Source organism: Mesoplodon densirostris, chromosome 17 (assembly GCF_025265405.1).
Source record: "Mesoplodon densirostris isolate mMesDen1 chromosome 17, mMesDen1 primary haplotype, whole genome shotgun sequence".
In the NCBI taxonomy this organism is placed as follows: Eukaryota; Metazoa; Chordata; class Mammalia; order Artiodactyla; family Ziphiidae; genus Mesoplodon; species Mesoplodon densirostris.
The window spans coordinates 21,670,289-21,686,097 of NC_082677.1; the positions used below are offsets into that span (position 1 = coordinate 21,670,289).

Sequence of the window (15,809 nt, forward strand, 5' to 3'; positions counted from 1 at the left end):
TTTATAAAGAGGTTATAAAAATAAAATGACAAAACACTATATTAACTGATGTAACAGTGTTTATATAAGGTATACTTCTAAAATTAAAAAAAATAAAAATTATGTCTTAGCACTAATTCTGAGGATTAAATGAGATAATATTTCAGAGCATTTAGGCCAGGCACTGTTTACTCTTATTATCACTAATATGTACCAACAATGATGAAAACAGCTTCAAAGAAAATGTATTCACAGACCATTAGGAACAAATGCAACTCTGCAGAAATCCAGGAGAGCTGCTTCTGTTACAACAGAGCAAAACCTGTTTACTTTTTAAAGATATATCACTTTAGATGTTACTGTGGCAACATGTGATTTCAAAGCTTTCCACTGCCCAGCAACTATAATCTTATTACATTCTGTCAGTTAAAATATCCCCAAAGTGGGTGCACTAGTTGAGTTTAACAATCTCATTTGTTACATATGGCCTTCCTGTCCTCTTACGATGTGACATCTTACCAGATGTGTATCTCCCTTATCAGCCTTCCTCTCTCTCCATCTCACAGTGGTTATAAGGGTTTAAGATGTTTGGCTGCCAAAACCATGTTTATCAGGGCAAGAGAATCCTGGAATAAAAGAAAAAGGGAACCCAGGTGGAAGGGAGAGTCTCCTCCATGGCCAATAGCTGTATTTTTGTACTAAATAAGAAAGCGATTTCAAAAAAATTAATCAGGAACGGCACCAGTCAACCACCTAGATTAGCTATCCTACTGAATAGATAACAAGTTGTTTAAGAGACACAAGCAGATACTATCAGGTGTGATGAGGTACAAGGTCACTAAAACAAGCTAAAGAAACCAGGTTTGCAGAAAATACCAAAGCATAGCTTCAAACGAGACAAAGTTCTGCCCTGGAAGCTCTACCAGCAGCCAGCAAGTTCAATCTGGCAGGTGTCGTCACCACAAAAACAAAAGGCAGGGGTAGAGGAGACACAGGTCTGTTTCAGGGCAGTACCATACCTCCAGAAAGACAAGGTTTGGGGGGAAGGTATATACTATGAACAAAGCTCATGACAGGTGTCCAGAATTCTCAGCTCTATACGGATTTATCACACCATTGTCCATCTGTTTTCTGACACCGAGGCTTAAGTAACTAGGAACTGAAAGGTAATGGGGATACAACATTTGGTTCCTGCGCCACAACAAGGCAGGATGAGACAACTGGAGGTGGGGGAGGGAATGGGACCACCCTCCTCAATCAATTTTATTTTATGGTGGGAATGCAAGGACAAAATTTTTCTTAATGCAGTGGTACCCAGCCTCAGCATTCTGGTGCTCTGCTGCTAAAAATCAAATAATACAGGAAAATATTTATCTCAGTGGATAGATTATTTCCTTGATTTGCTTTAATTACATAACATTAACAAATTTTGGCATTTGCTGCTTCCCGGTTGCAGCTGACAAAATTAACAAGTAAAAAAGACGCTTTTCATTGTGTTTAGTTTGCTAAAGCTTCTTTGGTTCTGGTGGTCTTGTTCATAGGTATGCTTTTGGATTGCCTAATATATAACATTTTGTACTAGAAAGACTTTAACCATGGACATGTATTGCTTTTATTTTAAATTAATTAAAGAGAAAGATAAAAGAAGCACTTTCATTCCCCAGGGACTGGCATCAACCTTTCTGTCTGTACCTATCAGCCTCACCCCTACAACCCGCATCTAGTCTGTAAACAGCAAGAGTCAGTGCACGCCCGCCAAGGGTGCAGGAAAAGCTGGAGGGCAAAGTCAGTCTTTGAGAAACTTATAATCTGGGTGGGGGATAAATATCTTGAACCGGAAAAATATTTAATTTCTAATGACTTTATTCTTTTTTTTTTTTTTTTTTTTTTTTGTGGCCACACCATGGGGCTCGTGGGATCTTAGTTCCCCGATCAGGGATCGAATCCGGGCCCTCAGCAGTGAGAGTGTGGAGTCCTAACCACTGAACGGCCAGGGAATTCCCAATTTCTAATTATTTTAAAAGAAGAAAGAAAGAAAGACTAATTGACCGTGATTTTTTCCATTTCTCATGTCACTATCACTAGGGTAAAATAAGCTAATGATGAAGACAGCTATCTTAGTACAAACATAAATGCTATCCTTTCATTAATGTATGTGAACATGAAACATAGCCACCTGTTAAAAAAAAAAAAGACAGCTTTGTTTTTCGACAAGTTCAGAATAAGGAACTCTTTTTAATTCCTTTTGAGAGTTTCTGTAGTTGACTACTTTTTTCCTGCTATGCCATTCAGTTTGGATCTGTATTACCTCAGCTCCTCAGAGAGAAACAAGTACAGGGAGTCCTCATTTAGAAAACATTTCCTAATTTTACATTTTAAAAGTTAATATTTAAAAAGAAAAACCTTCTTCAACTCCCAACCCCATCATGAATAATCTGATTAAGTACATAAATAAATGTGTTCTTTTTCCTCAAAAATCACTTAAGCAACTTGACAAGAATTATTGTTTAAAAATTTACCTAGAGAAATTAAAGTACCAGTCATTTTCCCCCTATAACAGATGGTGCTCAAGGATTCACGTATCAAGGCCGTTTGCTTAGCGCATCACCCTTTAGTTGTTCTGTTAGCAGGCAGCCTTGGAGTCTTCTTAATCACTCTTTTCTTCTACTTGATAATGTCTGTACTCTGGCTTCAGCTCCCATGTGTTTTTGTGGATCCCTTTTACATTTTGAATACCAATTTCTTTTAAGATTTCCTTCAGGTATGACTGAAAAACAAAAACAAAATAACCTTGACGGATGAGATTATGAATGCAGGAAACAAGATTTAAAATAAAATGATACACCAAACCACATTTTTATTAGTAATAAAAATTATGATCCTGAAAGCTCAACAAGATTTCTCTATAAAGAAGTTCAATAAACTGCTGTTTTGATTCCATGCATACAATACATGAAAACTGTATTATATATATGATCATTTGCATTAAAGGAGTTGGAAGTCCTGAAAGCCAGCAACCTTGAGAGCTAAAAAAAAAAAAAAAAAAAAAAAAAGAAGAAGAAAAAAAAGTCTAGATGAAAATACACTAGAAAATTTGCTGGTGCTGAATTTATTAAGATTACACAGCATACCAAGTGTAATCTGCCCTTGAGCTCAGTGGCATCACGGAGTTCACAGTCAGATAGGGTTATTCTTGGATTGGAAACAGTTGTTTCAGAAGCAGGAGCATATATTAAAAAAATGACATATATCTTTGGGACATTAATATTCTATGAAGGGCCTCCCTGGTGGCGCAGTGGTTGAGAGTCCGCCTGCCGATGCAGGGGATGCGGGTTCGTGCCCCGGTCTGGGAGGATCCCATGTGCCGCGGAGCGGCTGGGCCCGTGGGCCGTGGCCGCTGGGCCTGCGCGTCCGGAGCCTGTGCTCCGCAGCGGGGGAGGCCACAACAGTGAGAGGCCCACATACCGCAAAAAAAAAAAAAAAAAAAAAAATTCTATGAAGCAAGCACATGATAGGTATCCAGAATTCTCAGTTCTTTTTTTTTTTTTTTTTTTGCGGTACGTGGGCCTCTCACTGTTGTGGCCTCTCCCGTTGCAGAGCACAGGCTCCGGACGCGCAGGCTCAGCGGCCACGGCTCACGGGCCCAGCCGCTCCGCGGCATGCGGGATCCTCCCGGACCGGGGCACGAACCCGTGTCCCCTGCATCGGCAGGCGGACTCTCAACCAATGCGCCACCAGGGAAGCCCCAGAATTCTCAGTTCTAAGGTGAGTTCTCAAACTTGCTATTGGGCCACTAATTTTTCTTCTGGGGGCTGCAGCTTTCTTGTGCTTGGCTCCATCAAAGGAAAGAGGTGAGGGATGATGGAGGGCAGACACTGCATTATGGTATTTCGGGAACCTGAAAATTCAGTATTACCCAAACGCTTACTACAGTCATGAAAATGATGGCTATGACAAATGTCGTATCAAACCCCACCTTTGCTTGCCAATGCCCAAGGTGAAAAAGCATTTCACTATAAACTGATCAATACAAATTACAGAACTTCCTTCTTGGGGAAAACAGAAAAGTGCATCATTTAAAACGGACTTTTTTTTCTTTTTTTGCTGCAGAACAAACCAACCCAACAATAATTTTTATGTGTATGCTTCAAAGAACCAGTTACAGGTACATTACAGTGACTCATCCCATGGATGGAAGATGTAATATTATGTAAATTTTAAAAATTTACTGAAATGAGGCACTAATTAGAAAAATGGCTGATAAGCTCTTGCCTTGATAATGTTTAAGGCAGTGCCTTTCTCAAGTGTGGTGCTAGACTATCTGCATCAGAATCTCATGGGGAGCCTGTGAGATAAGCCTCATTTTAGAGCTAGTGAATCAAAATCTCCGGAGCCAGGCACGGGACTATGCATTTCACAAGCCCCCAGGAGCCTGATTCAACTACACTAAAATCCACAGCATCTGCTTAAGGGACTCTTCTGGCTCTAACAGTCTGGCACCTTTGGGTCCTCGAAGTGTTACTTAGTTTTCTCAGCCTCACTGTTGCTGAAAAGTATGCGTGAATCAACGTCACCTAACACCACCTTACACAGACTGGTATAATGCTCTACAGCTGATAAAGTACTTCCATTTAGGGCCACCTGTTTAGCACTGGTCCCTCAAACAGCCCTGGATGGCTCAGCTCTCGCTGGAGCAGCCTCCCCATCCCGGCAGCCAGGTCCCAGCAGGTGGCAGCAATGAACCGAAGAAGGCCTGGGTTTCCCCAGGAGAAGGCCTGCTTGCCTCCCACACCTTCTGCAGCTGGCTTCACCGAAGGACCCACCCGTAATGAGTAAGCGAATTACTCAGGTGAGCTTCAGACAGCCAGGTAATGGGCACGCCTGCCATCTGCTACTTTAGATTGCATCGAAAAAAATGGGACACTGTTCGTAAACTACTTTCTAGTTAAACAGGATTCATAAGTGGAAAATGATGGGTTGGGCTTTGATTTTCAGTTTAGGTGCCATGAATGACTTCTTTGTAAAATTCCAAAGAATGGTTTATTGTGAGAATGGCCAGACCCTGGGCACAAACAATCATGCAACTGTGGATGCACTGTGATGGGTCAAAAATGAACAGAGCAAATGCCAGGAGCACGGTGGCTGCCTGACAGACACTCTTCACTTCAAGTCTAGCAGGGTCATTTATAATCTGGATACAGAAGATGAAAAGCCTAGAAATGGTTAAACGCAAAATATTAAGAAAGTCTTAAGGGTACAAATTCAGTTGTCTTCATGTATAGCCCACTCTCACTTTATTAAACTATCAATAGTAAAATAAGGTTATGGAATATTTGTTTTTTATAAAGATGTCACTCTTTTTTCTTTTTTAACAATAAGAATGCAATGAGACAGTCACAGTCTGTCAATCTGTCATGTAACAAGATGGGATTAAGGTCACGACATCTAGCATGGTACAGAAATCTTTTGGGGAGGGAGGGGCAAACTTCTGAAGTTTGAGAATGTTCCAAACTGCAACCTAAGACCATTCTACTATAACTAAATGAATTAACTTGGCACAAAGCATTTGCAGAGAAAGTGGTAGTAATAATAGAGAAAAACAAGGTCAGAAAATCCTTGAAGGAAAGACATAGGTAGAGAACAGTGAGATTATGTCATTTCCCTGTTTAAAAATTTTCTCTGACTTCCCCTTTGGCCTACAGGTTAAATTCCAAATTCTTTCACAGGCATCCACCCTGGTCTGTCTTTGCCCTTTGGCCTCTTTCCCTAATACCTCCCCATACGCGCACGTGCCATTTCTGCGTCTGCGTGTTCTTGGTTTTTTTCCACATGCCCTACCCTTTCCCTGTAATGCGCATCCCCTTCTCTCAGATCTGAACCCCTCATCCTTTCCGACTCAGCACAAATGTCACTTTCTCAGAGAAACTTTCCCTAACGGTCCTACCTCTCAGATCTATATTTCACACTGTACCTACTTCAGGGAGAGCCCTCAACTATATTATAACTTTGTGTACATGTCTATCTCTCCCATCAAACCCTGTGCTCCCACTGCAGGGCCCGACTGCACATCAGAGCTGCAGCACACTGATGCTGAGTGAACTGGGTGTGCTTGAGAGTAAGGAGCTAAGAGGGTTTTGGAGGGTGTGGTTGGTTGTGGGGAGATCACTTAGAAGGCCCAAAGGAATAAACCTCTAATTCTAGTTGTTTACATTTTTCATCTCATTAACATATAGGGCAATGACCCGGTTTGAGAAATAAAAATTGATTAAACTGTATTACCTGAATCTGAATGACATTTACTACTAAAGTCTGTATTACACTGTTAAAATATTATTTGAGACAAAGCCAACTGAGGTGGAGATTTTTTTTTTTTTTTTTTTTTGTGGTACGCAGGCCCCTCACTGTTGTGGCCTCTCCCGTTGCGGAGCACAGGCTCCGGACGCGCAGGCTCAGCGGCCATGGCTCATGGGCCCAGCCACTCCGCGGCATGTGGGATCTTCCCGGACAGGGGCACGAACCCGTGTCCCCTGCATCGGCAGGCGGACTCTCAACCACCGCACCACCAGGGAAGCCTGAAGTGGAGATTTTAAAGGTTTTAGCAGGATTGAAGATTAATTGGTAATCTGACTTTCCTTTTAAAAAATGTATACCTTCACACTAATATTTATTCTAGTATCAGGCTGAGTGGCACACAGTCTGCTGTCATCCTCAAAGAGTTCACAGTTTAAGATCAGGGTGTTAAATGGGGGAAACAAAGGCATATAAGCAGGCAGTCATAAACTAAAACAGAAGCACAGTAATAGGACAAACACGCAGCACATTATGGGAGCACTTGGAAGGGGCACCTAACCCAGCTGGAGTCAAGATATTAGGTTCTTTGAGGGTGTACATTTGATCATTTGAACTGAAAGGTGAGTCTGTGCAGGGATCAAGGGAAACTAGTTCTCCTCTTACTAATTCTAAACATTGATTTTGCAATTTAACCTTTTGCCTCATCACTTGTATTTTAAACACCAGATTCCAGAACTGAGTAGATCACCTTTATGTCACATAGGATTGGAAAGATTTCTCATTACCAACTGTGGGCAGTTCTGCAGAACAAGATCTGAAATAATAAACTGGCTCAGGTCCAGCAATTCTTCATCAAAGAGATGTGTGGGAGGGTATTTACAGCAAGCCTGAATGCAGAGAAAAAGGGGATAGAACATTACAGCTTCCTTGCAAGGGAAAGGCAAAGCACATACTGGAGCAGAGAGGTCTAGTGAGTAGGAGGTGCTGTGCATGTGTGGATCAAGACAAAATTGTGCTGGCCAAAAAGATGGAAATTCACAGATCAAATTCCTGATTTCTCCCCCAAGATCAAGACAAACCTATGTAGTAGAGTCACAAGGCACAGTAGCCTACTATTTTAGCCTCTCTTCTTCTCCCTCCTTACCAGCTTCCACCCCTGCCATTTTTCATATCATCTTTTCCTCTACTGCTCTGCCAGCCAAATGGAAAATTTATCTGCATTTCATTTTATCGGGAATTTTAGTGTTAAGCATTAACATACATACATAATAAACTAACTATAACTAAATTCCTAGAAGTTGATAAAAAAAACATATATCTTTTATTTTATTTTATTTTTTTTTTGCGGTATGCGGGCCTCTCACTGTTGTGGCCTCTCCCGTTGCGGAGCACGGGCTCCGGACGCGCAGGCCCAGTGGCCATGGCTCACGGGCCCAGCCGCTCCGCGGCATGTGGGATCCTCCCAGACCGGGGCACGAACCCGTGTCCCCTGCATCGGCAGGCGGACTCTCAACCACTGCGCCACCAGGGAAGCCCAAAAAACATATATCTTTGACAGAGAGCTGATCACCAAATAATAATGCTTTAGATAAGCTAAAGATATAACCCTACTAGACTTATCATCACAAAATCTTCCCAAAAAGGTTGGAATAAATGTGCATCATGTAAATCAATACCAAAGATGGCACTGGTTAACAAAGTCACCAGAGGGAAACGGCTATCTGCTTTTTATAAAGTGACCCAGGAGGCAAGGGCATTCATGATCAGTTATGTGATAATTTCAAACAAAGTATCACTTCATATTTATGTGATTTTCATGTGACTGTGACTCCTTTAAACAAGGTTAATAGAACAGAGGACTTACTGATGAAGATGTTAGTGGCTCCAAGGCACAAAATTCTTTCATTAAAAAAATAAACAGGGGGCTTCCCTGGTGGCGCAGTGGTTGAGAGCCCGCCTGCCGATGTGGGGGACACGGGTTCGTGCCCCGGTCTGGGAAGATCCCACATGCCACGGAGCGGCTGGGCCCGTGAGCCACGGCCGCTGAGCCTGTGCGGCCGGAGCCTGTGCTCCGCAACGGGAGAGGCCACAACAGTGAGAGGCCCGCGTACCGCCAAAAAAACAAAAACAAAAAACAAAACAAAAAAATAAACAAAATGCACATTATACATAAGCTGTGAACCAAGGCAACCTATGTTTCATTCCTTTAGACAGAACTGTGAACAGGACAGGGAAGATGATACTGAGGGCATCTCTGGAACATGGGCCATCTCAGCACTTTTCTCCTCTTTTCCTTCTGGTTTCACCTCTGTTTTTATACTAGTCTCCACCCTGTCCTCCTCTCAGGGTCCCACAGGCTGCATTCCTCCCTTTGTAAAACTCTAAGAAGCAGAGAGATGATCGGTAATGAAATGGCCGAGCCACAAACTCTACCCACCCCCAGCCCTACTTTATGGCTTAATCCAAATTCTAAAGAAGAAATTTATTATTGCATTAATATTCATGTGCTGGTAAATCATCTTACTTTTAGTTAACACTTCATCTGTCCAGCAGTGGCAAATGATTCACATACTTCCATATTTCAGATAAAGTTTACTTCCTTTGGGCCAAAACTTTTAATTTTAACTCTATGTTTAAAGATGCTTTCTAAACTGTATTAGTTTATTTGTATGCTAAACATAACTTAACCTTGGAATACTGCAAGGTATGCCAAGGCTGAGATATGATGGCTTTCAACTGGGGGAAAAAAACATATATATATATTCATATAGTTAGTGTTAAAAATGTTAATTAGGAAAATACAATCAAAGATATCTAAAACTTAATAAAGATGAAAAAAATTCCTATTGAAATATAAATATGAATTCTTGCATTTAGAACCATGGAAACTACCTATTAGTGCACCTGGTGTGCCAAGTAGTTTAGAATGTACAAAAAATAAGAAGATATCAATTGGCAGAGTTATCATTAGTCCACTTGAAAATATTGCTAGAAATTAAATGGCAAGCAAAGAGACTCTTTAGGTATATATTTTATCATAAACAATTTTTAGAAAATTAGCTAGTATTCTCAACAATGAAGCATTATTCTCCCTTAAAATATTTGGAATAGATAGTAAAGTTTTACTTTAAGGCAATAGTAGATAAAAGGTTTGCTGGCTAAGGATTAAAAAAAGGATTGATGACAATCTGGCAGTTCCTCAGATTAAACAGAGTTACCAAGTGACCCAGCAATTCTACTCCCAAGAGACATAAAATATATGTTCACACAAAAACCTGTATATAATGTTCATAGCAGCTTTATTACAGTAGCCAAAAAGTGGAAACAACCATCTATGCGTGAATGGATAAACAAAACATTGTATATCCACATAATGGTGCACTATTTGGCAATAAAAAAGAAGAAAATACTGATACATGCCAGTACATGGATGAAATTTGAAAACATTATGCCTAAATAAAAGAAGCCAGTCATAAGAGACCACATATTATATGATTCCATTTATATGAAACATCCAGAATGGGCAAATCTTTAGAGACAGAAAACAGATTAGTGGTTCTCTAGGGCTGGAGAGGGGGTGGGTGCATAAGGGAGTAATTGCTAATAGGTATGGAGTTTCTTTGTGGGGTGGTGAAAATATTCTAAAATTGCTTGTGGCAATGGTTGTACAGCTATGTGAATATATGAAAATCCACTGAACTGTAACTTAAAAAAAAGTATAACTTGTACTGAAAATAAGGTTTTAAATTGATGGGGAAAAAAGAAGACCTCTCCAGCTCATAACAAATTAAGATAACACCATTTTTTATTACCAAATTACCATGGATAAACTAACATTTCCAATTAACAGCGGATATCCTCTGGTATCTCAATTCCCCTGCTGAGTTAGAGAAACCAGGAGGCTTCAAACACTTATCTAAATCCACAGTGTAATGTTTTCTCTTATGCAGAGACCAATGAGAAGAACATGACTTCTTCCCCAAGATAATTCCCATAAGGATGGCAAGCTTAAACAAGTCCTTCCTTCTAGCTTGCTCAGGGACTAAACAAAGAAATCAGGAGAAAGCAGTTAATGAGCTTAAACATTTACTTTTCCCTCCCTTTAAAATTAAATGGGACTGGAAGGGTAGAGAAAGAGATTTTATGACTAATGACATTTTTCAGAATAAATATAAATTGTGTGGCCTACTGCTTAATTAAAAACTCTATGTAAATTCTGTATGTAAATAATGCCCAATTTTGCTTACTGGGAGCCTATGTCAAATATTGCTTTTACCTTCGTAATATCTCATGTAAAATATGGACTCAATTAGTTATGTTAGTAAATTCACCCCCAGTTTTACCCCATGCAGAAATAAGGTAAAAAAGAAAAAACAGTAAAAAGGCTAAAACAAACCGTACAATAAATTAAAAGAGAAAACGCTACTATTTCATAATAAACTTATTAGTAGTAAATCTATTAGTTATTAGAACCTTCTACTCATAAGGAAAGCATTAAAATTTCATAAGTGTGTTTAACTTTTATCCTTTTATATTCAACATAGTTAATAATTTATTTTTGTATGACATTTCATATTCTAAAACTTTTAATTAAGGCTCAAATTCACAAGCAAATAATCATTTTTTAGCACTACATTCTAACCAACTAAGTTAACCGGCCACTGCAAATAATTATTTTTTAAAATGGAAGTCTCAGGACTTCCCTGGTGGTCCAGTGGTTAAGAATCTGCCTTCCAATACAGCAGACGTCGGTTCGATCCCTGGTCGGGGAACTAAGCCCCACATGCCGCGGGGCAGCTAAGCCTACACGCCGCAACTACTGAGCCTGCGCACCACAACTAGAGAGAAGCCCACACACTGCAACAGAGCTGACGCAGCAAAAAAAAAAAAAAAAAGTCTCACAGAGGGCTGTCACTAGCTAATATGCTCTGCTGGGAAATTGGTGGTCTTTTTAGTTTTGGTAGTACCATTCAAAAATCAAAACTTCCAGTTACAGGAGACATGAAGAGAGAACAGAAAGGAAATATGTGAACAGAAAGGAAATGACAAAGATTCAGGGGAAAAGAAGAAAAAGGAATCATGTAAAAAAGGGAAAGCATATGTCAGAACAAGACATTACAATAAAAACAGCATTATTTAGTAGTACATTTGGAAATGAGCTTCAAACACTTAAAAAAACCCATTTTGGGGACTTCCCTGGTGGCGCAGTGGTTAAGAATCCGCCTGCCAATGCAGGGAACACAGGTTCAAGCCTTGGTCCGGGAAGATCCCACATGCCGCGGAGCAACTAAGCCCGTGCGCCACAACTACACAGCCTGTCCTCTAGAGCCCACGAGCCACAACTACTGAGCCTGCGTGCCACAACTACCGAAGCCCGTGCACCTAGAGCCTGTGCTCCACAACAAGAGAACCCACTGCAATGAGAAGCCTGCACACCGCAATGAAGAGTAGCCCTCGCTCACCGCAACTAGAGGAAGCCCGCGTGCAGCAACAGAAGACTCAACGCAGCCAATAAGTAAATAAATAAAAATAAATAAATTCATTAAAAAATAAAAAAAATTTAAAAACCCATTTTTACTTTGGATTAGAAACTGAACGAGCTAAGATAAAGCTTAGATTCCATTCTCTATGTACTTAGCTTAGGTTAATGATGATTCTTTTTTTTAAGTTGGTTTCTACTTTTTAATGATACAATTTTAAAAAATTGATTAATTAATCAATTAATTTTTACTTTTGGCTGCATTGGGTCTTTGTTGCTGCACGCGGGCTTTCTCTAGTTAGGGCGAGCGGGGGCTACTCTTAGTTGCGGTGCGTGGGCTTCTCATTGTGGTGGCTTCTCTTGTTGTGGAGCACGGGCTCTAGGCGTGCTGCGGGCTTCAGTAGTTGTGGCTCGCAGGCTCTGGAGTGCAAGCTCAGTAGTTGTGGCGTACGGGCTTAGTTGCTCCGCAGCATGTGTGATCTTCCCAGACCAGGGCTCGAACCCGTGTCCCCTGCATTGGAAGGCGGATTCTTAACCACTGCGCCACCAGGGAAGCCTAGTGATTCTTAATAACACAGACATTTGAAAGCAGTCTGCCTGAGAGAGAAATTAGCTTCCCCCCTGCTCATTAAAAAGGGGCTCATATTGTCAGAAAAACATTTTCTTTGCTTGTCTTTGGTTGTATACACATGTCTGAATAGAAGAGGCAATGTGGTAAGAGATGCCTTCAAGCCACTAGGCAACCTCCTTCTCTGGGACTATAACTTAGACTAGATTATCTCTAGGATTACTTTTATCTTTTAAGATCCTGAGCCAGAGATATATAACATATATATGATATATATGTACCGTAATGTGTAATATAGATATGAAGAGGAAACAGGAGTACAGATGTCTGGCTTGAGCAACTTGGGGAATGGTGGTGTCACTGCAATGGGGAAGTCTGGGGGGTTGGGGTTGGAAGGGTGTAGAAATCAAGAGTTCTGTTTTCAACAAACTAAATTTGAGATAACAATCAAACGATTATGACTCATCAGGTGCTACTTCTGTACCAAGCAGTGTGGCACAAGGGTGGGAGAGGCAGTGGGCTCCGTTGATGGACTTCCGTACCCTTGGCTCAGGAATGAGCATACAACCCCTACCAGGGCAATTAAAATCCTCCCTGAGCTTCTGCTGGAATCATCAGGACAGATACTGTCTTTCTGCTTTGAGGCTGCTAGCTGTGAGGTGCTTCGGGAGGCCACTTTGGTTACCACATGGCAAGATCCTGCCTAAGGATAAAGACAGCACACAGAATGATGAGGAGATATGTGGAGAGATGGGGAGGGACAGTTCTAACTAAATAATATTAGTAGCTGCATCTAGCCATGTCTAAAGCAAGATGCATTCCTGAACTTCCCAGCTACAGGAGCCTATAAATTCTATTTTTGTCTAAGCTAGTTTGAGCTGAGTTTCTCTTTCTTGCAGCTGAAAGAGCCCCTACCAATTCACAGATCTATAGGAGCATATATTTGTAAATAAAATTTTATTTTTTGACAGGAGAAATGCTCAGTATATCAAATTCCCTAGCTATTTTATCCTTTAAAAAAGCATATCTTGGGCTTCCCTGGTGGCGCAGTGGTTGAGAGTCCGCCTGCCAACGCCAGGGGACGCGGGTTCGTGCCCCGGTCTGGGAAGATCCCACATGTCGCGGAGCGGCTGGGCCCGTGAGCCATGGCCGCTGAGCCTGTGCGTCCGGAGCCTGTGCTCCGCAACGGGAGAGGCCACAACACTGAGAGGCCTGTGTACCGAAGGGAGAAAAAAAAAAAAAAAAAGCATATCTTCTTGTATCTTACTGATGCCAAATTTCACTTATTTCTGTTCAAGCATTTATTTAGGCCTGTCTGGAAACAAACCAAGGATTATGTTAACACTACCTTATTGCTGCATCAGTTTTATCGAAAGCTTACTTTGGGCAAATAAACAAGTCTGTTCAGCATTATTTAGTGCTGGGCAATTTGAAGTGTGGGCACCAAGCTGCTTCACAATCAAAGCCATGCAAATCTCTGCCTCATTTTTCTTGTTGATTTGAGCTTACTTTATAAAAGCATGCAAATTGTTCAATTACATACACTGAATTAAAAAGTAAATGGTCCACTGGGTTGACATGATTGGGGCTGCTGATTTAGAAGGGGTCATCAATAATTAAAGATAAACTTCCCTGAATCTTGACGTGAAATTGAGTGGATTTAGAGCATAAGGAAATGAAGAGGTTCAGTTATAATTAGAGCTGATTTTTTTTTTTTTTTTTTTTTTTTTTTTTTTGTGGTACGCGGGCCTCTCACTGTTGTGGCTTCTCCCGTTGCGGTGCGGAGCACAGGCTCCGGACACGCAGGCTCAGCAGCCATGGCTCACGGGCCCAGCCACTCGTGGCATGTGGGATCCTCCCAGACCGGGGCACGAACCCGCGTCCCCTGCATCGGCAGGCGGACGCTCAACCACTGCGCCACCAGGGAAGCCCTAGAGCTGATTTTTGACGACACTTCTAATAGAAATGGATGTTTAGAGAAACACCGGGAAATGGGTGCTGTGTTAAGAGAACTGTATGCTAGGGCTCAAAGTGGTCTTGGCAGTTTGGTGTTTCAAAGGGAGCAATTATATACAGTTCCTAATGGTTTGTATTTTTGAAGGAAATGATATTATGCTTCTATTTTACAGATATAATAAAATATGAAGAAAGACTAGACATAACACATTCAAGGTGAAAGAGCAAAGACTGCCAGGAGAGAAATAATAGGCTTCCTCTGATAGTTTACTTTAGAGAGGGGGAAAAAAAGTCAAAATTTAAACTGCATAAAAACACTTCTTGAAATGGATACCATGTTTCCAACTTTTCATCAGTTACCAGAGCCTGGCATTTTAATAAAACTGGCGTATTTGCCCTTAATGAGTAACTTTAATTCTTTGGTTGCTTATGCAAGTCACACACCGGCGAATGAGAGAAAAAGGCTAGCCCTTTAAGGGCAGTTTCTCTAATCAATAATTTTGCTTGTAGAAGTGAAGGTTTTTAGGAAGAAGAATACAGAAGGGAAGGAACTGGAAAAACAAGAAAATACTTCAGACTCACTCAGAATGTCAAAAATGACATTCTAAAGGTCAGAAAGCAGATGGTAACTTAAGAATATAGTAGTAGTGTTAATAACAAAGAGGATGTATTAAAGCAATACACTTCATGGTTAGAAACTTGGTATCAGAAGTGGCATTGGGGGCCATCAGAAAACGAGAGCAGAGGGCTTCCCTGGTGACGCAGTGGTTAAGAATCCGCCTGCCCATGCAGGGGACACGGGTTCGAGCCGTGGTCCAGGAAGGTCCCACATGCCGCAGAGCAACTAAGCCAGTGTGCCACAACTACTGAGCCTGCGCTCTAGAGCCCACGAGCCACAACTGCTGAGCCCACGTGCCACAACTACTGAAATCCGTGCACTCTAGAGCCCACATGCCACATATACTGAGCCCGTGGGCCCCTAGAGCCCATGCTCCGTAACAAGAGAAGCCACCACAATGAGAAACCTATGCACCGCAACGAAGACCCAACAAAGCCAAAATTAATTAATTAATTAATTAATTAATTAAAAAAAAGAAAACAAGAGCATGTCATTAAATGCATATACTAAAGAACTGATTAACACAAAGAAGATCTCTTTTCTTCCCTTTTCCACAGGGCTCAAAAATTTGTTTACTAATACTATTAATAATAGTAAAATACTTTGCTGTTGACAAATGCAAATTTCATAAACATTAATTATTATAAGGATCCTGTAAACTAGATATTTTAAAAACATATTTACAAAGTATAATATGATAAACATTTAATTTGAATATATTGGTAAATTTTATATTAAGAATGTCATATATTAAGTAAATTAAATATTAAATTATATAATGTATTAAATATTAAATGCATTTAAATACCTAGGACTCTTTGGCTAAATGGCAGGGCTGGGACTTGAACTGAGATCCTATTACTTCCAGTCCCGTGCTCTTTCCATCATACCAGGAAATCTCTTTCCTGGATCACTGA

At 40.8% G+C, this 15,809-nt stretch overlaps 1 protein-coding gene across 1 annotated transcript in view; it reads right to left on the minus strand.

Moving 5' to 3' along the window:
- Window positions 1-1,841: 1,841 nt before the first annotated feature.
- GTF2F2 (general transcription factor IIF subunit 2) overlaps window positions 1,842-15,809 on the minus strand; it is a 143,241-nt gene continuing 129,273 nt past the window's right edge. Inside the window, exon 8 of the mRNA XM_060080141.1 lies at window positions 1,842-2,746. Coding sequence (XP_059936124.1) covers window positions 2,627-2,746 — 120 coding nt within the window. The 3' untranslated portion in view covers window positions 1,842-2,626. The remainder of the gene's footprint in view (window positions 2,747-15,809) is intronic.